We start from the raw sequence: 21,332 nt of genomic DNA on the forward strand, positions 1-21,332 counted from the left end.
TTCTGATCGGAGTTAACGAGCTTAACGAGAACCAAGCAGCAATCCCATCTTATCCTGATCTGAGATATAGTAAGGAGTCACAACACTAACAGCGCCACCATCAGGATGAACTCAGTATTGCACAGTAAATACCTCCAGTTTTCTTATCTTTAATTCAATCCATTTGAATCCAAAACTATTCACACTCATAGCAGATATTTCTTCTGCCAAGAAGTTTTTCTTTGCATCAGTTTTTATTTACATTTGGTTAAAATATGCTGCAAAGTATTCACACCCTCTTCAATAATCAATAGTCACCGTTAGAGCAGCAATCAGAGCTTTCTGCCTGTGATTTATCTTCACTGATGAGGCTGGAAGGCCTCCTTACTATAACCCCACTCATTAACTCGCCCCAAAATGTAAATATTACTTCTAGTCGGAAGAAACATGTTGGCCAAATGTAAAGATCCATTAGAACAGAACCGAAGACCCACTTTACATAATAAATGTTTTATTTTATGTTAATCTCTGTATGTCCTGAATAATTTATAAGGACATAGACAGTCAGTGTTTTTAATATGTCCACATTAAATGTGTCTAAAATCCAATGAATTTATAATTGTGTAATTAAATTTTAAAATGATCCTTTAATGCACTGTGAAATAAATTAGCATATCTGTATGTTTTCCTTTGTATTAAAGTGTGAAATGGACTTTTTCAATGTTAAAAAAAATAACATTTGAATTATGATACTTTATTTCAGACCAACATTTCACCGACAAGTGTAAAATAAAACAATACCTTTCTATGAAGTACATAATCAATTACATAGAAACACACCACTCATTCAGTGATTGAGTCTGAAAAGGAGTATGATGAAGTATAACTTATATAAATATATCCCTTTTCAATTCCTAATTCATCGCATTGTTTTCCAGTTCTGACAGAAAAATGAAATAATAACTATGCTAATATTTCCTAAACCAGATGAAATGCATACACACGTATATACATATACATACTCATCTGCATATATACAGGTGCTGGTCATAAAATTAGAATATTGTGATAAAGTTCATTATTTTCCATAATGTCATGATAAAAATTAAATTGTCATATATTTTAGATTCATTGCACACCAACTGAAATATTTCAGGTCTTTTATTGTTTTAATTTTGATGATTTTGGCAAACAGCTCATGAAAACCCAAAATCCCTGTCTCAAAAAATTAGAATATTATGAAAAGGTTCTCTGAACGAGCAATAAAAATAATCATCTGAATCAACAAAGTAACTCTAAACACCTGAAAAAGATTCCTGAGGCCTTTAAAAACTCCCAGCCTGGTTCGTTACTCAAAACCGCAATCATGGGTCAGATTGCTGACCTGACTGCTGTCCAGAAGGCCATCACTGACATCCTCAAGCAAGAGGGTGAGAAACAGAAAGAAATTTCTGAACAAATCGGCTGTTTGCAGAGTGTTATATCAAGGCACCTCAGTGGGAAGTCAGTAGGAAGGAAAAAGTGTGGCAGAAAACGCTACACAACGAGAAGAGGTGACCGGACCCTGAGGAAGATTGTGGAGAAGGGCCGATTCCAGACCAAATTAAATTTTCATCTCCATAAAACTTTTCAGCAGATGGAAGCATGAAGTGCTCCAAAATCTTCTGATAGCTGCTGCATTGATCCTGCCCTTGATAAAACCCAGTGGACCAACACCAGCAGCTGACATGGCACCCAGACCATCACTGACTGTGGGTACTTGACACTGGACTTCTGGCATTTTGGCATTTCCTTCTCCCCAGTCTTCCTCCAGAGTCTGGCACTTTGATTTCCGAATGACATGCAAAGTTTGCTTTCATCCGAAAAAAGTACTTTGGACCACTGAACAACAGTGGTCCAAAGTGCTGCTTCTCTGTAGCCCAGGTCAGGCGCTTCTGCCGCTGTTTCTGGTTCAAAAGTGGCTTGACCTTTGACCTGGGGAATGCGGCACCTGTAGCTCATTTCCTGCACACGCCTGTGCACAGTGGCTCTGGATGTTTCTACTCCAGACTCAGTCCACTGCTTCCCCCAAGGTCTGGAATCGGCCCTTCTCCACAATCTTCCTCAGGGTCCGGTCACCTCTTCTCGTTGTGTAGCGTTTTCTGCCACACTTTTTCCTTCCTACTGACTTCCCACTGAGGTGCCTTGATATAACACTCTGCAAACAGCCGATTCGTTCAGAAATTTCTTCCTGTTTCTCACCCTCTTGCTTGAGGATGTCAGTGATGGCCTTCTGGACAGCAGTCAGGTCAGCAATCTGACCCATGATTGCGGTTTTGAGTAACGAACCAGGCTGGGAGTTTTTAAAGGCCTCAGGAATCTTTTTCAGGTGTTTAGAGTTACTTTGTTGATTCAGATGATTATTTTTATTGCTCGTTCAGAGAACCTTTTCATAATATTCTAATTTTTTGAGACAGGGATTTTGGGTTTTCATGAGCTGTTTGCCAAAATCATCAAAATTAAAACAATAAAAGACCTGAAATATTTCAGTTGGTGTGCAATGAATCTAAAATATATGACAATTTAATTTTTATCATGACATTATGGAAAATAATGAACTTTATCACAATATTCTAATTTTATGACCAGCACCTGTACATAAATGATACACACCTCTCTCTCTCTCTCTCTATATATATATATATATATATATATGTGTGTGTGTGTGTGTGTGTTTTTTTGTTGTTGTTTTTTTTACACACACATGCACAAACCTGCACCCAATTGCTGAAATCATCCACAGAATTTTAATTCCCAGCCAGGTTCAGCCCCTTTGTTCATCCTTATACTTTTGAATAATAACCATTTTGAGTCTTTTCTTAAAATACCTCATACTTGGACTTTGCTTCAGCTCTTTAGCGAATGACAGAAATGGACAATCTTTTCACTGTTGTTTGAGCCTTCAAAGTTCTGAAGTTGAGGTTTTCTCTATAGTCATACCCCCCGCCCTCCTTATGGGGTTAGGGTTACATTACAGGTGGGTGTCAGTGTTTACTTGTCAGATTTATTCCATTGTTGACACATAACATTCCAAAAATATGAAATGTTAATATATATTTTGTACATTCATTAAATACATCTTAAATGTATAATAATAACACATTCAAGTATTTAAATATATTGAGAAATGTAATATCGGTATGACAGGCAATCTAATGATATTGACATGTGAAAAATGTGATCACAAGATTGAAGGAACATCGAACACATGAACAAAATACTTGACCACAGGTGGAAAATGTGACCGACGTGGGAAAGGGGAATTACATGTGAAAACGTGTTTTTTTTCTCCATGGATTATGTAAATCACATGTGGAAAATGGGAATCACATGTTTTCACATGTGAAAATGTGATTTTCATGGGATTTTTTTGTAAGAGTAAAACTCTGGCATCTGATTGGTCAGCCTACAAGCTAAAATCAGACCACATTATATTAACTAGATATCTTGTCTCCACCCACTCTTTACAATGGGGATTATTAAAGATCCTCTTTGGACCGCCATAGTGATGGTTTTTATATTTATTGATTTGTGGCACTGCTGGACCTCCATAGGATCAGGAACTTCACTCCGTCCAACATGTTTAAACATTTTATTGACAATAAGAAACAGTTTCATAAAAACAAACATTTCTCCAGTGGAGGATTTTACAGTGAAAACGGAGCGAAGAGAGAAGAGGACGTCTCAGCTCATCGGTTAGCAGCCAAACGGGTTCTTGACACAAATGAAGGGAATGTTTGTGGTGCACTGAGTATTTGCCCAACCATCTGAAATAAGATGAGACCAATCACTGACCCGCTTCAACAGAACCACAGCAGAACTTCAAATGGACCTCCAGCATCTGATGAATGAATATTTAACCAGAGAATGAGACTTACATTTCGAGTACATGAACATGCAGGGGGAGCTGGAGACAGATGAAAGCTGGTACCAGTTGGTGTAATAGAACCCGTCCTGGTTGATCCACAGCCAGTGGTTCTGAAGGCAAACAGAGGAGGTGAATGAGTGAGGGTCTGACTTACTCAGAGTGAGGAGGGTTCATCCAGAACAGACCTGCAGGTTGAATCCTCCCAGCCAGACCAATGAGTTACTGGCGGTCTGGATTATCTGCTGCAGGAAGCTGTACTGCCGAGGGTTGAGAACGGAAGCAAGATGGCCGCCAACACTGGTACAGTGTTCCTGTTGGACACACAGCGAGCTCATGTAAATACACGTTTGAGTCGCTAACTAAATGTTTAGTTTGCTAGCAAATTATTAAAATTTAAACCAAATATTGAGCATCAAACTAAATATGAACCCCACTAACGAATAATTTACCTTGCTAAATAAATGTTTAGCTTCAAATTAAAATTTTAGCTTGCTGTCAAAATATTGTAATTTAAAATAAATTTCTAGCCTTAAACTAAATATTTAGCTCTCACTAAATGCGTAGTCGCAAACTAATTATTTAGCTTGTTGACTAAAGTAGCCCTAACCAAGACCCAGTCAAATATCGAGCCTCTAATGACTCAAAGTTCAACTCAAACTGTTACTATTGAATTTCTGCTTTTCAGAAATTCAATAGTAACTTTTGATGTTCTCAGCATCACAATGTTGCAGATTGATATGAGAGCTACGTTGTTTCCTAAATTATTCATTATAATGAAGCTGCTGCCACAGAGATTTTACTCATCATTTAGGTAAAAACTGCTCCCAGGACTAAAGCCTCAGGCCTCGAGTCCAAGCCAAGTCTCCATGATGAGGCCTTACCTCAGCATTGTACCAGGACTTTGGGGAGCTGAAGTACTTGTAGCAGCGACCTTCGTACATGAACCAGAGTTCAGGGCAGAAGTTGAAACGAGGATCTGCAGAGGAAACATGGAGGAACCATCAGTTGGTGGAACCACTGAAACACAGCAGAGAGGGAAGAAAATCCAGAGACACCGACCCGCCAAGTCTGCTCCTTCTTCTACTTCTTCTTCTGCTGCTGCTGCTTGGGCCTCGTCTGTTTCTGTGGAGAAACGACAGAAACCAGAACATGTCAGGACGTTTCTACCTTCACCGCTAATGCTAAAGCTAACTGACCTGTAGGCAGCGGCTTGTCTTCCGCTGGAGCTGCAGAGGAAACAAGAGAACGATGAACACATGAATCAGAGAACGATGAACACATGAAAGCTACGTTCAGAGCCGGGTTCAGTCCAGACCTGCCAGCGCAGCACTCAGCAGAACCAATAGCATCAGGACGGGCTTCATGGTTCTCCAGACGTCTTCCTGCAGGTAAAGGTGAGTTAATGCTGGACGGCAGAGGAGCCTGTCCTTATGAAGGCTGGAGAGGCCCCGCCCCCTGTCTGTTGATGATTAGTGACAGGAAGTAGTTTTAACTGGAAGTCCTGATCAGATAAGTTATCTGCTCCATGGTGTGACCTACAACCGGACCGGAGTACAGAACCGGTTCTGGTCGGATGTTCTGGGTCACACTTCTGCTGACAGACTGAGCGGTGACCCGGTTTCAGTTCTGCAGCAGAGGGTAGCGGGTTTCTATCTCAAATGTTCTGAACTGTAAAGATGCCTCTCTGAGGCTCCCATGGCCTTTAGAGGAGAATCAGCCCACCCCATGACAGCTCCTCCACCGTGCTCAACAATGAGGCATTTTAACAAATATTCACCCTCTGTTTCCCAGCTGGCTGTCCTGCAGGGTCATGCAGGGTAACTGTTCCTATCCTACATTGTGATGTAGGACAGAGAGTTTTCCCCCAGTGGCCATGTTGGTGTCACCCATTGGTTGCTATGGAAACACTCTGCAGTGATTTCTTTAGATCTTACCGTCCTCCATCATCTAGCTTTGTTCTGTGGTTCTGTGTTTACTGCAGCAGCTGTTTGTTGAACTATTGCCCATATCTGGGGGTAATCTTTATTACCCCCAGCTTAACCAGCAGCAGCGCTGGTTATCTACCCGTAAACTATAAACTCTACGACCTTAGCTCGTCTCCACTGGTTTCCTGTTTTTTTTCTTATTCATTTAACTCTTACAATAATCAGGAAATTTACAGTAAGCAGTAAAGGTTCTACTGCTTACTGGACCGGGTCCAACTGGACCAATTCATGATCACGTCTGTCTTTTTTTTGTACAGCATATACATTCAATCATGTTTCTGCTGTAAAGTTTATTGGTTTTATGTCCTATTAGCTTCTCAAAGGCCAAATGAAAATGAACGTATTTTCAGTCAAACTGACATGGCTTTATGATTCACTAAGAAAAGGAAGAATTTAACAGAAATTTAACGTGAAACCGAGACGTTCTGCAATGAACTCGTGAATGTTGACTAAAGGAGTAACTTTACTAAAGGTTCTGTCAGAGGCCCGCAGTTCCTCTGTTTGGACCGAAACAAACTGTCCAGAACAAAATGCAGAAGACGCTGGATTTTCTGTCTGATGATAGTCGGGAGAAGCAATGGTCCCACAACAGTAGAGAATCTCCAACTGGAACCAGTCCAAACGGGTCTGGTTCCAGTTGGACCCAGTGTTGACCACACTGATCAACACTGGGTCAACATCCAAATTTAGAACCACAGTTTAATGAAATTTTTCAGATTATTAAGAATCAGACCAAAGCAAACGATCTTCTAATAACATCCAGTCAGCAGTTCCTGTGGCGTTCTGTTGGTCAACAGGTCAGAGGTCATGAAGAGTTGAACTGTTCCTGGAAGTCTGCAATAAAACATTAAGGAAGCGCGGCTCCTCCTGCTTCATAAACAAACAGGAGTTTTATTGTCTGATATTCCACAGCTGGTTGGAGTTCATGAGCTCACGTTCTCTTCACCGGATCAACTGGGTCGAGGTCCAGAAACGCTTCCAGTCAAAGCAGATTTCAGCAGGAATCAGGGCGGCTCAGGCTTCCTGTTCGCCCAGCGGAAACCAGCTGGTTCAAAGATCTACCTGCCATCCACACAGCAGCAAACCGTCCCCAGACATCTGAACAGAACCAGAGCTATGAGAGTAACACTGAAGCTTCAGTTAGTTAAGAGGAAAAACTTCAGGTACAGAAAAATAAAAACTCCTCCACGCTGACTCAAACATGACTTCAGATGAGATGGTCTTTCAGCTGCTGTTTTCTCCAACCGGTTCTCACTTCCTCAGATTTTCATCTGGTATTCTGGAGTGCTTACTTTTAAAATGGAAGCGAAGTTTCATAAAAACGTTTTGCGGTGCTATTCTCACCCATGACCACTAGATGATAGTCAAGATATGTTGTGTCGGTGTAATCAGCCTAAAAAAACTAAAATAAAAGGTCAGGTTTTCCTATGTATACAGTCCAATTACTGTATGACTATTATGTAAAAAGAAACATTTTCAACTAAAATAAATCGGGTTTTTTTTATTAGAGAATATCTCCGTGTAATTTTGTTTTGTTACATTTGAATCTATAAAAGTTTAATAAAAAAAAAATACTAGAAGAGAGAACCGAGTTGACAAAGAAAAATAACACTTTATGTTTAAAAATATATAAATATAAAAAGTTTGTAATGACTCTCCTTACCAGCAGGTGGCGGCAGAGCATTCTAACCTACAGACATTAGAAGCAATGTGTCACCGTTTATAACCAGAGAAGAAGAAAATCACAAATATTGGAACACTGAGGGAGTAATATCCTTACCGGAAACCCGAACAGATCTTAAAGTAGCTTATAAACACCCCGGAATCGTTTAATAAGAACATTTAAATCTTCCTGCGTCATTCCTGCAGTCCGAGTCTCACCGGCTTCCGTAGCGCTTTGCGTCCTGCGGCGTGGCGTCGAACCGGCAGCTGTTTGGGTCGGAATCATGAGCCGAAGCTACAACGATGAGCTGCAATTTCTGGAGAAAACGGGCAGCACCAGCTGGAGGATCAAAAAAGGCTTTGTTCCCAACATGCAGGTGAGCAGGTTCGGTTCCGACAAAGTCCGGGAGGCATCTGTCGGAGATAAACTGGACCTCAGGTTCTGTTGGGTCCAGGCCGACTTTAAGAAGCAAGCCGAAAGAAGGACGACTCCAAGATAAAGACACATTTTAAAGAAAATAACATTTAAGAAGCTTGTTTTCATCAGTTTTATTAAGTAAAATTACAATGATACAAACAGAGAACAGAGTTCAGCCTGAAGGGTCCAGTCTGACAGCTGCTGAACTCGTAAAGGGCTAATATAGGGGCTAATATTGATGTTGGATATTAGAGTTAGGCTGCTGTTTTAGACTAACGTTAAGGATTCAAGTTTATCTGTAAATGTCCTGCTCTAGTCTAAAGTAACAAGAACCATGTAAATTTTTTCATTGAGCTTTACAATGGAAACTCCGGTGGAAGGAAAAAGTGTGACAGAATCTGCCTTTTGGCTTTTTCCCTTCAGGTTGAAGGAGTCTTCTATGTGAACGATTCCCTGGAGAAGCTGATGTTTGAGGAGCTCCGGAACGCCTGCAGAGGAGGAGGTAAGTCTGGATCTGAGACGTCCTGCCCGCTGTCTGCCAGGTGTTCAGTCTCACCTTTCCTATTTGTCTTCAGGTGTCGGAGGGTTCCTGCCGGCCATGAAGCAAATCGGGAATGTTGCAGCTCTGCCTGGAATCGTTCATGTGAGTAGAGCTGATTGATTTGAACCTTTGATGAGTCAAAACCTTAATCTAAATTGTCTCCTCAGAGGTCCATCGGACTCCCAGATGTCCACTCTGGATACGGATTCGCCATCGGCAACATGGCTGCCTTCGACATGAACGATCCGAATGCCGTGGTGTCTCCAGGTGGCGTCGGCTTTGACATTAACTGTGGCGTCCGTCTCCTGAGGACCAACCTGGACGAGCGGGACGTCCAGCCGGTGAAAGAGCAGCTGGCCCAGTCCCTGTTCGACCACATCCCAGTTGGAGTTGGCTCCAAAGGAGTCATCCCAATGGGAGCCAAGTGAGTGGTTCTCCAGAACTGGGTGGGGTTCCCTACCAGGCCTTGCCCACCTGTCTCACCTGTGTGTCCCCAGGGATCTGGAGGAGGCTCTGGAGATGGGGGTGGACTGGTCCCTGAGGGAGGGCTACGCCTGGGCTGAGGACAAGGAGCACTGTGAGGAGTACGGCCGAATGCTACAGGCCGACCCCAACAAGGTTTCGTCCAAGGCCAAGAAGAGAGGCCTGCCACAGGTACGCCACTGCAGGACACAGTCGCCACCATCGTCCCATTAATAAACACTATACAAGTTAAGGCCATTTACCATTTACCTGCAAGTAACGAGTACAAACCTCTGTTCTGTTGCGTGACGAAGCTGGGAACGCTTGGGGCGGGAAACCACTACGCCGAGATCCAGGTGGTCGATGAGATCTACAACGAGTACGCCGCCAAGAAGATGGGCATCGACCACAAGGGCCAGGTGTGCGTGATGATCCACAGCGGCAGCCGCGGCCTCGGACACCAGGTCGCCACAGGTGCAACCCAGTCTGGTTCCGAAAGACACAGTCAACACCCGGCAGTACCTCAGGTCCAGTTGGTACTGCCGGGGTTTGACCTCATCAGGTTACTAATGGATTTGTTGTCTACAGATGCTCTGGTTGCCATGGAGAAGGCCATGAAGCGGGATAAGATCACAGTGAACGACCGGCAGCTGGCCTGCGCTCGCATCACCTCCCAGGAAGGCCAGGACTACCTGAAGGGAATGGCTGCTGCAGGGAACTACGCCTGGGTCAACCGCTCCTCCATGACCTTCCTCACCAGACAGGTACGCTCACCTGGCAGAGGCCAACCAGCTGACGAGTAGCTTGGTTAGATTACCCGAAGGTTAACTAGTCCTTAACGAGTCAGTTCAGGTAGGTTCTGACGAGTCACAACCAGCTGATCTGAGGAATTGATCAAAGTTCCTAATAACTCAGGCGATCGTTAACGAGTTGGTTCTCATTCGGTTGAGTTAATTGCTCGGCTCCACAAAGTGTCAATATTTTACAGACTATAATATTTGGTTTTCTGGTACTGACCTGGATTTTAATTGCAGTCCATGAATTTTTATTTGGGTTGAAGTTGGAGTTTTGGGATGGTCATTCCAGGAAAATGTCCAGTTGGGATTATTGTTCTGTTAGAACACCCAGTTGTCCCCAAGATTCAAACACCTGACCCAAACTGGTCCACCTCAGAGCAAAGGATGTCCACAACCGACCCAGAACCTGCCAAGACTCAAGCCTTGAATGACTAACTAAAAGCTAAATGTCTTTTGTATTGCACTTCAAATCAACAGCTGGTTGGTTGAAACTGGTGCATAGTTGGATGTCCCAACAGAACCGTGATCCAATCGGAACAGATTTTAGTAGCTAAAGTGAGCCAGCGTTGAGCTGCTGGAGCAGCCTTACCAAAGGTTCGACCTCAAACCTGTGGATTAGGATGAAAAGCCGGGTTCGTTCCCAGCCAGACTAACAAACCACGACCAACTGGTCCAAGGGGAGTAGATCAAAGCAGAATGATGATTGGATGGAACCTTCTGAGGTCACTTTCTGTTCAAGTTGGAGGACGATTCTTAAAAGTGAAAGATGAAGTGTCTGAAAATCTGAAGATTTCTTCAGGAAGAAGAACACCTTCACTTTTAATATTCTGTTCAATGTGGAGGCCCAAACATCTTCTCAGTCCGTCTTTATCCGGTCTTCCAGGCCTTCTCCAAAGTGTTCGGCACCACGCCAGACGACCTGGACATGCACGTCATCTACGATGTCTCCCACAACATCGCCAAGGTGGAAGAGCACATGGTGGACGGAAAGCAGAGGACGCTGCTGGTTCACCGGAAAGGATCCACCCGTGCCTTCCCTCCTCACCACCCTCTGATCCCGGTGGACTACCAGGTACTCTTCGGGCCTTGGCGCTGCTGCTGGCATTAGAAGCTGTTCTGAAACATTCCTGCTTCCTCCAGCTCACAGGTCAGCCGGTGCTCATCGGAGGGACGATGGGAACCTGCAGCTACGTCCTGACAGGAACCGAACAAGGAATGACGGAAACGTTCGGCACCACGTGTCACGGAGCGGTAAGAGTCTGATCAAGAGCTTCCCGACATCATGGAGGACCTAGATGTTTGATTCACTTCCTATTCTCTGTTGCAGGGCCGCGCCCTCTCTCGAGCAAAGTCCCGCAGGAATCTGGACTTCCAGGACGTCCTGGACAAACTGGCCGATATGGGCATCGCCATCCGAGTGGCGTCTCCCAAACTGGTGATGGAGGAGGTGAGGAAGACAATGATCTTTGATCAGAAACATTCCCAGAAACACCTCTGAGAAAGCAAACTGTCGATCCGGTTTCCTTTCAGGCTCCAGAGTCGTACAAGAACGTGACAGACGTGGTGAACACATGTCATGACGCAGGAATCAGCAAGAAGGCCATCAAACTGAGGCCCATCGCTGTGATCAAAGGCTGAGCACCTTGGAGACTCTTTACTCTGAACTGGTTCTTTTTTCTGCTTCTGAACAGTTCAGTTCATTTCTGTTTAAAAAGGAAGCTGAGTGTCTGGTTCTGCGCCGAGACCAGCTGTTTTTGGTTTACAAAATAAAAGTGAACACATGAAGCTTAAAAGTTCATTTAGGATACAGAACTGTATAGACGGTGTTTGCAGCATCAACAATCCCCCTGCCAGATCCACCGCAGGATTTTCCAACTTCATCCCGACCTCAACAGTTTCACACCTCTAACCTTATCCTTCCCCGAACCTCATTCTAACTTCACCCCAACTCAACCTTATCATTAACCAGCTTCGTTCCAGCCTCATCCTGATCTCAAATATATCCCAGTTTTACCTCATGTAATCCCAACCTTAATCTCAAACTAGTCTCTTCTTAAACCCAACCTAAAAATGCCTGTGAATTTCATTTTTAACCAGAAAACTCTGCAGGTCAACATCCAGGCATAACACTGATCCAGAGCCTGATCTCTCTTCGGGTTTAGGTTTCCTGTCCAACTTTGAATGTCTTATTTTGATGCATCGTTTCTCCCAGAATATTCCCTTTCCTGATAGTTTGATCAAGTTACATAAAATACTTTCTGCTCTGAGGTATTTTATCAGAAATATCTTAAGGACTCACCAGGAATGCAGGTTTTCGGTTTTATAAAACCAAACATGTTATTGCATCAAACCACCACTAGAGGGCACTAGACGGAGCAGAGGCTTCCAGCTTCTGTCCAGATGATTGGCTGATGAGTTGAACTGCTGGGAAAGTCACAGTGGTGTAATGATAAAATAGAAATGTTTTAAAGATCTAATCAGTTTGCGGTTTTATTTTTTTTTAATCGGTGGTAAACTGAATCAGATGTTTTAAATGTTTAAAGATTGTAGAAGAAAAACAAGATATTTTTAAAACTGCTTTTATGATGAAATAAGATCTGCAGGAAATTTACTGAGACATTCTGCAATGACAATGAGAGCAAAACAGAAACATGATAAATAAATCAGAAATGAAAACTCCTGGCAGCTCAACCGATTAATTAGAGTTTAACTGAAATCTAAATTAGTAACAGAAAATATTTTCATGTAAACATTTCCAGAATAAATCAGGTCACATTCAGCCACCAGTTTTTTTTCCTTTACCTCATAAACTGGATCTTTATCTTGGCATTTATGGGCTTCCGTACAATGTGACAAATTATTAAAAAAACTAAAGCTAGCATTTTTATTTACAGTTTTAACATCTTTTTTTATTTACACTTGGATCCTCTGGTGGATCAGAAACCGTCCCAGAACCTGGTTGAGCAGCCGGTGGCGTCGGTTCTGGAGGTTCTGACGGACAGAAGACGGGCCGAAATGTTTCACTGCAAACCGAAAACAAGCGGATCACGGGAACGTTCCCACGTCGTTCCCATTCAGCCAATGAAAACTCGGGTTCCAGAGGTGAGGAGTGGGTTCTGCGCTGCCCAGGTTCCGATCCGAGTCCAGAACCTCGGAGCCGTTTCTGTGTTTCTGTCAGAGCGGCGCTCCGACCTGCAGAGTCCGGGCGGCGGTCCGGGCGGGATCACAGCTTGGCTCTCTGGAAGAACGCCTGCCGACAGACGGAACCGTCACAGGAAGCCCAACGGCACCAGAACCGGGTCAGGACGCGTCCTACCTTGATGTAGTTTTTCAGGACTTTGACGTCGGGCTGCTGGAGGACCTGGCACAACTCCTGTATCAGAACCAAGATGGCGTCAGAACCAACACCAGAATCTGAGCAGAACCAGGGCCCTGGTTCTGTCCTACCTGTGAGATCTCCGGAGTCACCTGCAGGGACGGCAGGTACTCGTGCTGCAGGAACTGGATGAACTCTGACCCCTGAGGACCAAACCAAACCTTAGAACCCGTTAAGAACCTCACAGAACCGGGACGAACAGAACCGTTTTTACCCGTTTCAGATGGATCATCTTCAGCGTGAGCGCGCACTCCGACAGCGTCTGAGGACAACAGAACCATCAGAACCAAATGGGTTGAGTGACTGGGTTCAGACTGGGTTCGGTTCCAGACTCACCAGAACCGTCTGGGCGTCAGAGAGGTCAAAGGTCGGTTTGAGCGGCGCCAGGAAGCAGGCTGGGACGATGTGTTTGTAGATGAAGTCAGGGAAGCCCACCATGCCGTCCTTCCCGCCTGCGGATCGGATCAGAACCGCACACAGATTAGTCCCAGAGGCTCACCGGAACCAGAACCGAGGTCGCGGCGCGGAGACGCACCCCACAGCTCCACCAGCCGGGTCAGGATGATGAAGCAGGTCTTCTGGGCGATCGGGTCTGGGAACTCCACGGCGCCCTGGATGATGGTGAACAGAACCCGCTCAATGTTTTCTGCTCCTGGAACCAGAACCAAACGGGTCACATGACCACCATCTGGACCGCCGGCCCAAATGTTCTGTTGCTCGGGTCGCCTCCAGCTTCCTGAGCCCAAACAGAACCGGTTGTGATCGCGTGGCCTCTGCGCTCACCCTGATTGGCCAGCACTTCGTTCATGCCGCTGCCAGCGACCGTCTGGATGAAGGCGAAGTAGCTCCGCCGCAGCATCTGCTTCTCCAGCGCCGCCGTCTGGTCGTTCTCCTCCGCGGGTCGGCCCAGAACCTCGAAGATGGCCAGGACCAGCGGCATGAAGATCTGCTGCAGGAAGGGCGACACCTGGCGCTGCAGGAAGAGGAGGAGTCAGCGAGGCGCCGCGGGGAACCTCAGGCTCTCGCCGTGGTTCTGGAAGTACCTTGAACTTGGCCGTGATCTGGCTGATGAGCGGGATGAACTCCTGCAGGTCTTTGGCCTCGCAGTCCTTCAGCATGTGCTCCGAGGCGGCCGGGATGAAGGGCAGCACCTCCTCCTCCAGGCAGATGATCATACGATGCAGGAAGGAGCGCACGGCGCTGCGCAGCGCCCCCCGCTGGACGGGGCAGCTCAGCGCCGGCAGGAAGCTGTGCAGGCAGTCCCTGTAGACCTCGGTGCAGCCGCACTGCTTCACCGTCTGCTTGTTGCTGAACGCCTTGCTGGTCCGGCTGCAGAGACGGAGGAGGAATTTCAGCAGGAGGAGCCCGGCGCTCCTCCTGCTGAAACCGGAGAGATGCTGGTTCTGACCTGGCGAATCCCACGGCGTGGCTCAGGCAGTCGGCCAGCGCGGCCTGGCGCTCCTCCACGCTCTCCTGCAGCAGCTTGGCGAGGAGCAGGCGGAAGGCGTCCGTCAGCGGCGCCAGCAGACTCCTCATCAGAACCTGCTTCCGCTCCACCGGACTCTCGCCGCTCACGATGAGAACGCCGGCTGCCTCGAACATGAAGAGCTGGTCGTCACTGGTCAGCAGCGCCAGGAAGCCGTTCTCCTGCAGGAGGAGGAGTCAGGGAGTCAAGAGTAGGAGTCAAAGGTGAAGGCAGGCAGGAGAACATCTGTATCTCTGCTTACAGGAGGAGCGAGCTCCAGCAGGTCCTGGATCCGGGTCAGGATGTCCTCGATGAACGCAGTCATGTGTTTACTGGACAGAAATAGACGTGTGGTCAGAGCGGGGAGTGGAAGCCCAGTTCTGACCCAGAGAGAGGCCCGGTTACGACCCGTTTCAGACCGAGAACTCACTGCAGAGTCTTGATGAACCTGGAGAACAGGTAGGCCACTCTGCTCCGGACCTTGGGGCTACTGTGTCTCAGTCCTCTCTGGTCCAGGAACGCCATCTGGAGACAGACACTTCCACATCAAAACGCAGTTCGAATCATCAGAACCGCTCTCTGGGAGCCGGACTCACCAGAACATTGGGAATGTGCTGCGGTTCCACGATAAAGAATTTATCATATCTGACAACCGTTTCAAAGAACTCCAGAGACACGGAGGAGTGCTGGTAGCCGCTGACGCCGCAGGAAACCAGCTGAGGAGACAGGAAGCAGTGAGGGACGACAGGCGGTTCTGGTTCTGATCCATTCAAGATGTCAGGTCATGTGACTCACCGTCCTCATCATGTCCTGCAGCGCGCTCGTCTTCGCCGAGTCGCCGGAGAAGTGAGCGCCGTGAGACGCCGGCAGCGCCTCGCCCAGCATGTAGAGCAGCCGGATGGCCACCTCCACCTCCATGAACGGCGCCGTCTGCCACCTCCTGACGGGACACAGAACTGGGTCAGAACCTGGACCGGCACCAGAGCCATCGTCATCATCGCCTGTACTCACTGCATGGTGCTGGTGAAGACCCGGCGCACGGCTTCCAGCAGCAGCTCTGGAGAAACCTGAGCCAGGCGGTCCAGCAGCATCTTCAGCTGCTTCCTGTACTCTACGAACATGGCCTCATCTTCACCCTGGAACACATCATCATCATCATCTCCATCATCCCCAACTCCACCCAGGAACTCCACCCACCTCGTTCTCAAAGTTGTACTCGTCGTCGTAGGTCAGCTTCTTCATCACAGCCAGCATGACGGCCTGCAGACACTCAGAGCTTTAACACCAACCAGCAGCTGAAAGCCCCAACATCTCCAGCTTCAACCATCGTGACTCACCTCGATGTTCGCCTTCTGCTGCTCCGTCAACTGAAGAAGCTGCAGAGAGAGAACGGAATCAGAACCTGCTGCAGAAGGATCCGGACCCTCCTCCTCCAGGGGACTCACCTGTTTGAGCACGTGCAGGTAGTCGTAGCAGAAGCCCACCATGTTGGTCGAGATGTCATCGTCTTCATGCACCAGCAACTGCAGCAGCAGCGGCACCTTGGCCTCCACCGCATGAAGCGTCTCCGCCGCCTCCTTCACGTTCCCGGACTTCACCAACTTGGACCAGCTCAGGACCAAACTCTGGCCCATCCCGTTCACCAGCCGGGAGAACTTGGCCAGGAAGTCCACATCGTCCTCCTGAGGGACCAGAGAAAATCAGTGGACCTGAACCAGAAGAGTCTGGTCTTAAACCATAAGGTTCAGGTCCTGGAACCTATGGTGCCAAACCACAAAGTTCTGGTTCTTCAACCAGAAGGTTTTGGTCCTAAACCAGGAGGTTCTGTGTTGTTGCTGTGCTGTGAGGACAATTCCTACCTGTTCGATGTTGAAGAACCCGGCCGACTGCAGAACCTGGCACAACGATTCCACCAGCTTGGTTTTATCCACCGGGTCCATCCCCTTGTTGACGATTTCAAACAGGCAGTCGCAGGCCTCTTCTCTCAGGTCCTCCATGGACATCTGACTCAGCAGCAGGTTCACAAACCTAGAACAAGACGAGCCGATGATTCACAGAACCAACCAGAATCTCCTCGAGCGGGTCAGCTGAGTGGTGCGTTTGCTGACCGGTCGTTGGCGATGAGGTTGAGGTCGATCCAGGACACATAGGCGCCCACCACCTCCAGACACTGACAGGTGAGCTCCGGGTGGGTCTGCTGGTACGCCGTCAGGATCTGGAACCAGGATTCCACCAGGCTGGGGATGCACTGCTCCCTCATGGAGTCTTTGATCAACGTGTTCCTGCGGGTTTCCTGCAGAACACAGTCCTGGGTCAGAGTGTGGACCAGAACCAGGACCTCCTACCCGTCCGCGCACGCTCACCTCAGGCGTGTGCACGATGTCTCGGTCCACGACTTCGGCGTCGATGGCCATCAGCGTCCGCAGGTAGATGTCGACGCCATGCGGGTTGAGACCCACCAGGTTCAGGATATCAAAGAAGAACTTGGGCCACAGAGTGAGGTACTCCATGACGAAGGTGAGGGCGAACACCTGGGCCGCCTTGTTCCTGATGAAGGCCTTCTCCGGCTGAGCATTCATCAGCTGCAGAGCGAGGAGAACATGATCAGGAGGAATGTCTCTGGTTCTGACAGAGCTAGAACCGGTAAAGGTGACGGTACCTGGGTCTGCAGCCACTTCATCAGAGTCTCTCTGATGAGCTGCTGCTGAGCTGCGCTCAGACCTGCATGTCTGCAACAACAGCAACACGAGTCAGAAGACCTGCGGCGCCCACAGTCCACCAGGAACACCTGCTGCTCCTCACCTGAACTTGATCTGGTGCTCCAGGACTTGGAAGCAGAAGAACTTGACATGGTCGTCGCTGCAGAGAAGAACCATGAGCAGGTGTGTGCGTCAGTAAATATTGGCAAAGTTGGAGCAAAAATGTTTCCTTGATGAGCATGGCGGCCATTTCTCAAGATGGCAACCATCTTAAATTTTTCAGTTTTTATTTTTTTAAAGTAAGGACCTGGCAACAGAGATTTAGCTGAAGTATTGAATCCTGCGCTGCTCACAGGAGACTCACCTGTAGATACCTTTAGCCAGCGCGTCTGCGCAGACCTCCCAGGCGTCCTGAGACTCCTTCAGCTGCTCAAAGTAAGCCAAAGCCTGCAGAGACACAGAAAGCTTTACCCTGAAGGCGAACAGCGCCACCTGTCTGTGCGGACAGAAAACAACCCGTTGAGTAGTCTCACCCTCTGCCTGTAGGGGGCGTCGGCGTTGGGGTTGAGCCCCAGCAGTGCCTGCTCGTCCATGACTGCAGAGACAGACTGGCAGGCCATGCAGGGGTTAACTGTCCTCACGGTGGGCTCGGTTCCTCGGTGCTGCAGTGGAACAGCTGTGGAACATCTGCAGGAGAACCAGGAGTTAACCACGTCCCCAAGCAGTCAGCACAACTTCTGGGTTCTGGCCCATTTCTGGTACCGTCTAAATGAATTATGGGCTTTAAGTTCTGTTGACTGCAGGACCAGACTCATCAGAACCAGAACTGAAGTCCAACTTGCTGATTGAACTATTATTAGTTTACTGAAGCAGACAACTGTACAGCTCAGGTCAGCTGTCACATCACAGTAACCTGTTACTATGGTTACCGGGAAATAACCTGGTATTGGTTTCCACCAATAGTTAAAGCTGTATGTAGGCTACATGATGGGTAGTTAGTGACATGCTATTAAACATTACTTAGATTATTTAACCCTCTTTGTAGATAAGTTAGTGGTAGTAATGCGTCGGCGCATGCATCAAGCCCAAAGACCAAAACGTGGCGGTGCGCGTGTTGGTTTCAGCAAGTCATGTGACCGATACAGGAACCGTTTCCAGATGACATTAACGCGCCAAACTGTGTTTATAAGGAAGCGAATCTGTCAATCTGTCAAATGCATTTGCCAAACGAATTCTTGATCTTTTACAGCGCCACCTATGGAGCAGCTTCAAAGGAAAGGTTTCCTCAATGTGGGACCGTTTTCATCTTATATCGGAAAATAAATTTGTTTTCATTTCGTTGTTGTTTCATCCGGTTCTTGTCAGTTTCTATTTGATCCATCTGAATCCAAATTCAGCTGAAACTGACTCTTAGTTTACTTTCATATCATGTTCTGCAGGTTAAGTGTCGTATTTGACTAAACTGTCTTATTTAAATAAATCCACCTCCTCAATGCTGAGGCATCATGAGGCCAGGCATGAGAATCAAGACTCAGATATGCAGCCATTCTACAAATGACTGTTGCTTTTTATAAATCATTTCATATACAGTGATCCCTCACTGTAACGCGGTTCACCTTTCACGGTTTCGCTGCTTCGCAGATTTTTTGTGCAGTTTTTTTCCACAGTGTTCTGCGTCCTGATTGACCGTATGATTGGTAAAAACAGTCTCCGCGGTTCTTCTCTACCTGAGTGCTAATAAAGTTACGGTATTTAATACAGATTGGAAACTGAAACTTTGAATGCCTGCTGGAAAAAACTGGCCAGAGGCAGCAGAACCGGACCGGAGGCTCCGGATCACATTAAGGCCCGATTGATGAACATCCGCTGATCTGAAAACAGGTTTTGTTCTTGGGTTTCAATGTAGAGTATTTATTTATGCTGTGTAATAACTGTAAAAACTAAAGGTAACTACTTCACGGATTTCACCTATCACGGGTTATTTTCGGAACGCAACCTCTAAGAAAAACAAGGGTTCGCTGTAAATGTCATGTTTACTTCTTTTTTTTCTACAGCAGAAGTTTTATCGAAAAAGCTTAACGGGCTAAATTTCAAAATGTGTGGGTTTTTTTTAAATAAAAATCTGTGGGGAAAAAAACAATCCAAGCATCCTCATTCAAACTCATTCACTTAAATTTTCACTTTATGGTTCATGTTCACATTATTTATTGACTGTATATCAAATATATTTTAAATTTAACTGAAGATATGACATAATACAATATGTAATATTCAATAAAATACAAAGACTTAAATCTTAGGTCATCAAATCACTACGTTGCCTGTAGGAATTTTTAATGTCCAGCAGGTGTCAGTATTCAGTGACACTGTATCGACACAGTTTTGCTTTGGGTCGAAATGATGCATGACTCCTCATCTACCATCACTAGTTAGTGGATAGTTGGTGGCTGTCACTAAACATCGTGGATAAAGAGTGAAAAACATTAAAAGGTCAACTAGTTCTTAGACCATTTAACCCATGCACAGGTTACCAAGGGGTTAGCTCACAGTTTTGGTCTCTATTGGTTGTTAATGACAGTTATCAACCTGTACTGGTAGTTAATGACAGTTAATGGCCTCTATTGGTAGTTAATGACAGTTATTAACTTGTATTGGTAGTTAATGACAGTTAATGGCCTCTATTGGTAGTTAATGACAGTTATTAACTTGTATTGGTAGTTAATGACAGTTATTAACTTGTATTGGTAGTTAATGACAGCTAATGGTCTCTATTGGTAGTTGGTGACAGTTTGTAGTTAGTAATAGTGTCCGGTGGGTCAGCGGCCTCCGGTACTTTGTTTATCCCGGACTTTGTGGGCTTTAGGCGGACTGTTGCACTGATTCCAACTGCCGGTTCTGGACGGTTCGCGGTAGTTGGTACTATGGATATGATCAGAAGTTACTGACAGTCGATGTTCGGTTCGGATCGTGTTTCTGAATCACGGGCAGGACAGACGGGTCGCTTTAACAGCAACATGATGCAACACGGTACCAACACCTGCAGCCTGGGATTTAACGGGCTTACCGTCGGTAAACAGAGAGAAAACACCGGCCTCCATGTTCAATCAGAGCCGGACAGCTGGATCAGGGTCCCCTCTCTGGACCAACACCCCGTCAGCCTCTCAGGCCGCAGAATCACCGCTGAAAACTAAAACTTTTGCCCAAACACAGCGAGCTGACTGCGGCTAGCTACAGCTGGTTTACCCGCTGCTGTAGGAACCAGAGGCGGTCAGATGGGCTCAAACCAGCCCGGACTTCAAGCACAGCTAGTACCAACCGACAGAGACAGGAGTTTCTAAGTGTTATTTAGTTCTGTGTGTCTCGGCCCGGTTCCGTTAGCTGCAGTCGGTCACTAACATCCCACAGACGATCATTCCGCCCTCCAGCCCTTCATTCTCTCCCCGGAGAAACCGATCCGCTCACCGTACTGAAGGCTGACTCCTCCGCGGCTCTCTGTCCCGCTGGGCTATCACAGAATCACTGGGGAGCCTCCAGAAACCGTCCGCATGTCGTCAGGAATCACACGGCGCAGACAGCATGTCCGCCACAGGTTTATATCCGGGTCAGGAGGGCCAGCGAGGGGGGTAATATTCACTGTGGCCACTGGGGGGCGCACTGAGCCAAAGACATACGGGTGTTCAAATACATTCATTAACTGAAAATACCCAAAAATAGAACTCTTTTGTAATCTAATATTTTGTTTGGCAAAATTCTTTATTCATAAACAAAGACAAACAAAGAAACACTAAAGAGTGCTAAGATCGTCAGTGCTAAGATCGTCCCCAGACTTTTTAAAATATGAATTCCAGTTATATTTGAAATCTCTGTAGTGTATTGAAACATATAAATATCTGACTGAAATATTAATGGAAATGACCACTAACGAATGCTAATCCTAAAATATTAATCCCTTTGTTGTAGTTTATTTTTTATATCAATTTTCCTTTTGTGTACCCAATTCTAAGTCTGCCTCTGCTATGCCTTCTATTGTAATTACCACAT

General features: G+C 46.5%; 3 protein-coding genes across 4 annotated transcripts; 1 reads left to right on the top strand and 2 right to left on the bottom strand.

Annotated features, from left to right (window-relative positions):
• Positions 1–3,596: 3,596 nt before the first annotated feature.
• LOC106917086 (snaclec coagulation factor IX-binding protein subunit A-like) lies at positions 3,597–5,308 on the bottom strand. The gene is made up of 7 exons (XM_014985794.2): positions 5,202–5,308; positions 5,083–5,112; positions 4,946–5,008; positions 4,768–4,862; positions 4,072–4,197; positions 3,897–3,996; positions 3,597–3,785 (listed from the first exon to the last, which is right to left on the bottom strand). The coding sequence occupies exons 1-7, from the start codon at positions 5,248–5,250 to the stop codon at positions 3,715–3,717; spliced, it is 534 nt and encodes a 177-aa protein (XP_014841280.2). The 5' UTR covers positions 5,251–5,308; the 3' UTR covers positions 3,597–3,714.
• A 2,270-nt stretch (positions 5,309–7,578) lies between these two features.
• rtcb (RNA 2',3'-cyclic phosphate and 5'-OH ligase) lies at positions 7,579–11,536 on the top strand. Its single transcript, XM_014985807.2, has 11 exons — positions 7,579–7,910; positions 8,375–8,453; positions 8,527–8,594; positions 8,660–8,916; positions 8,990–9,146; positions 9,269–9,428; positions 9,543–9,718; positions 10,635–10,823; positions 10,892–11,002; positions 11,079–11,198; positions 11,282–11,536. Exons 1-11 carry the CDS (start codon positions 7,818–7,820, stop codon positions 11,387–11,389), a joined length of 1,518 nt encoding a protein of 505 aa, XP_014841293.1. The 5' UTR covers positions 7,579–7,817; the 3' UTR covers positions 11,390–11,536.
• Positions 11,537–12,314: 778 nt separating this feature from the next.
• xpot (exportin, tRNA (nuclear export receptor for tRNAs)) lies at positions 12,315–20,887 on the bottom strand. Of its 2 annotated transcripts, XM_014985806.2 has the most exons (25): positions 20,754–20,887; positions 17,825–17,978; positions 17,656–17,738; positions 17,395–17,451; positions 17,252–17,321; positions 16,956–17,174; positions 16,701–16,885; positions 16,452–16,620; positions 16,038–16,274; positions 15,930–15,968; positions 15,790–15,852; positions 15,604–15,728; positions 15,388–15,532; positions 15,189–15,308; positions 15,023–15,117; positions 14,855–14,924; positions 14,536–14,774; positions 14,171–14,456; positions 13,911–14,100; positions 13,663–13,779; positions 13,464–13,579; positions 13,342–13,389; positions 13,199–13,270; positions 13,068–13,124; positions 12,315–13,001 (listed from the first exon to the last, which is right to left on the bottom strand). In XM_014985806.2, exons 2-25 carry the CDS (start codon positions 17,909–17,911, stop codon positions 12,975–12,977), a joined length of 2,916 nt encoding a protein of 971 aa, XP_014841292.2. In that variant the 5' UTR covers positions 17,912–17,978; positions 20,754–20,887; the 3' UTR covers positions 12,315–12,974. The 2 variants fall into 2 exon arrangements, 1 of the variants encoding a protein (XP_014841292.2); XR_015762101.1 differs by lacking the exons at positions 12,315–13,001; positions 13,068–13,124; positions 13,199–13,270 and having other exon boundaries at positions 13,336–13,389; positions 13,663–13,738.
• Positions 20,888–21,332: the final 445 nt, after the last annotated feature.

The sequence above is a fragment of the Poecilia mexicana genome, unplaced genomic scaffold, assembly GCF_051168715.1.
Source record: "Poecilia mexicana isolate PSO_F unplaced genomic scaffold, ASM5116871v1 scaffold_23, whole genome shotgun sequence".
In the NCBI taxonomy this organism is placed as follows: Eukaryota; Metazoa; Chordata; class Actinopteri; order Cyprinodontiformes; family Poeciliidae; genus Poecilia; species Poecilia mexicana.

Excerpts from the sequence above, each read along its gene's own strand:
- LOC106917086 (XM_014985794.2), bottom strand. The coding sequence starts at position 5,250 with ATGAAGCCCGTCCTGATGCTATTGGTTCTGCTGAGTGCTGCGCTGGCA. Across the intron at positions 5,113-5,201 it reads GCTGAGTGCTGCGCTGGCAG|CTCCAGCGGAAGACAAGCCG; the intron begins GTCTGGACTGAA and ends TTTCCTCTGCAG. Across the intron at positions 4,198-4,767 it reads AGTCCTGGTACAATGCTGAG|GAACACTGTACCAGTGTTGG; the intron begins GTAAGGCCTCAT and ends TGTGTCCAACAG.
- rtcb (XM_014985807.2), top strand. The coding sequence starts at position 7,818 with ATGAGCCGAAGCTACAACGATGAGCTGCAATTTCTGGAGAAAACGGGC. Across the intron at positions 10,824-10,891 it reads TGATCCCGGTGGACTACCAG|CTCACAGGTCAGCCGGTGCT; the intron begins GTACTCTTCGGG and ends TGCTTCCTCCAG. Across the intron at positions 11,003-11,078 it reads GCACCACGTGTCACGGAGCG|GGCCGCGCCCTCTCTCGAGC; the intron begins GTAAGAGTCTGA and ends TCTCTGTTGCAG.
- xpot (XM_014985806.2), bottom strand. The coding sequence starts at position 17,911 with ATGGCCTGCCAGTCTGTCTCTGCAGTCATGGACGAGCAGGCACTGCTG. Across the intron at positions 17,175-17,251 it reads TGAAGTGGCTGCAGACCCAG|CTGATGAATGCTCAGCCGGA; the intron begins GTACCGTCACCT and ends CTCGCTCTGCAG. Across the intron at positions 15,533-15,603 it reads GTCTTCACCAGCACCATGCA|GAGGTGGCAGACGGCGCCGT; the intron begins GTGAGTACAGGC and ends GTGTCCCGTCAG.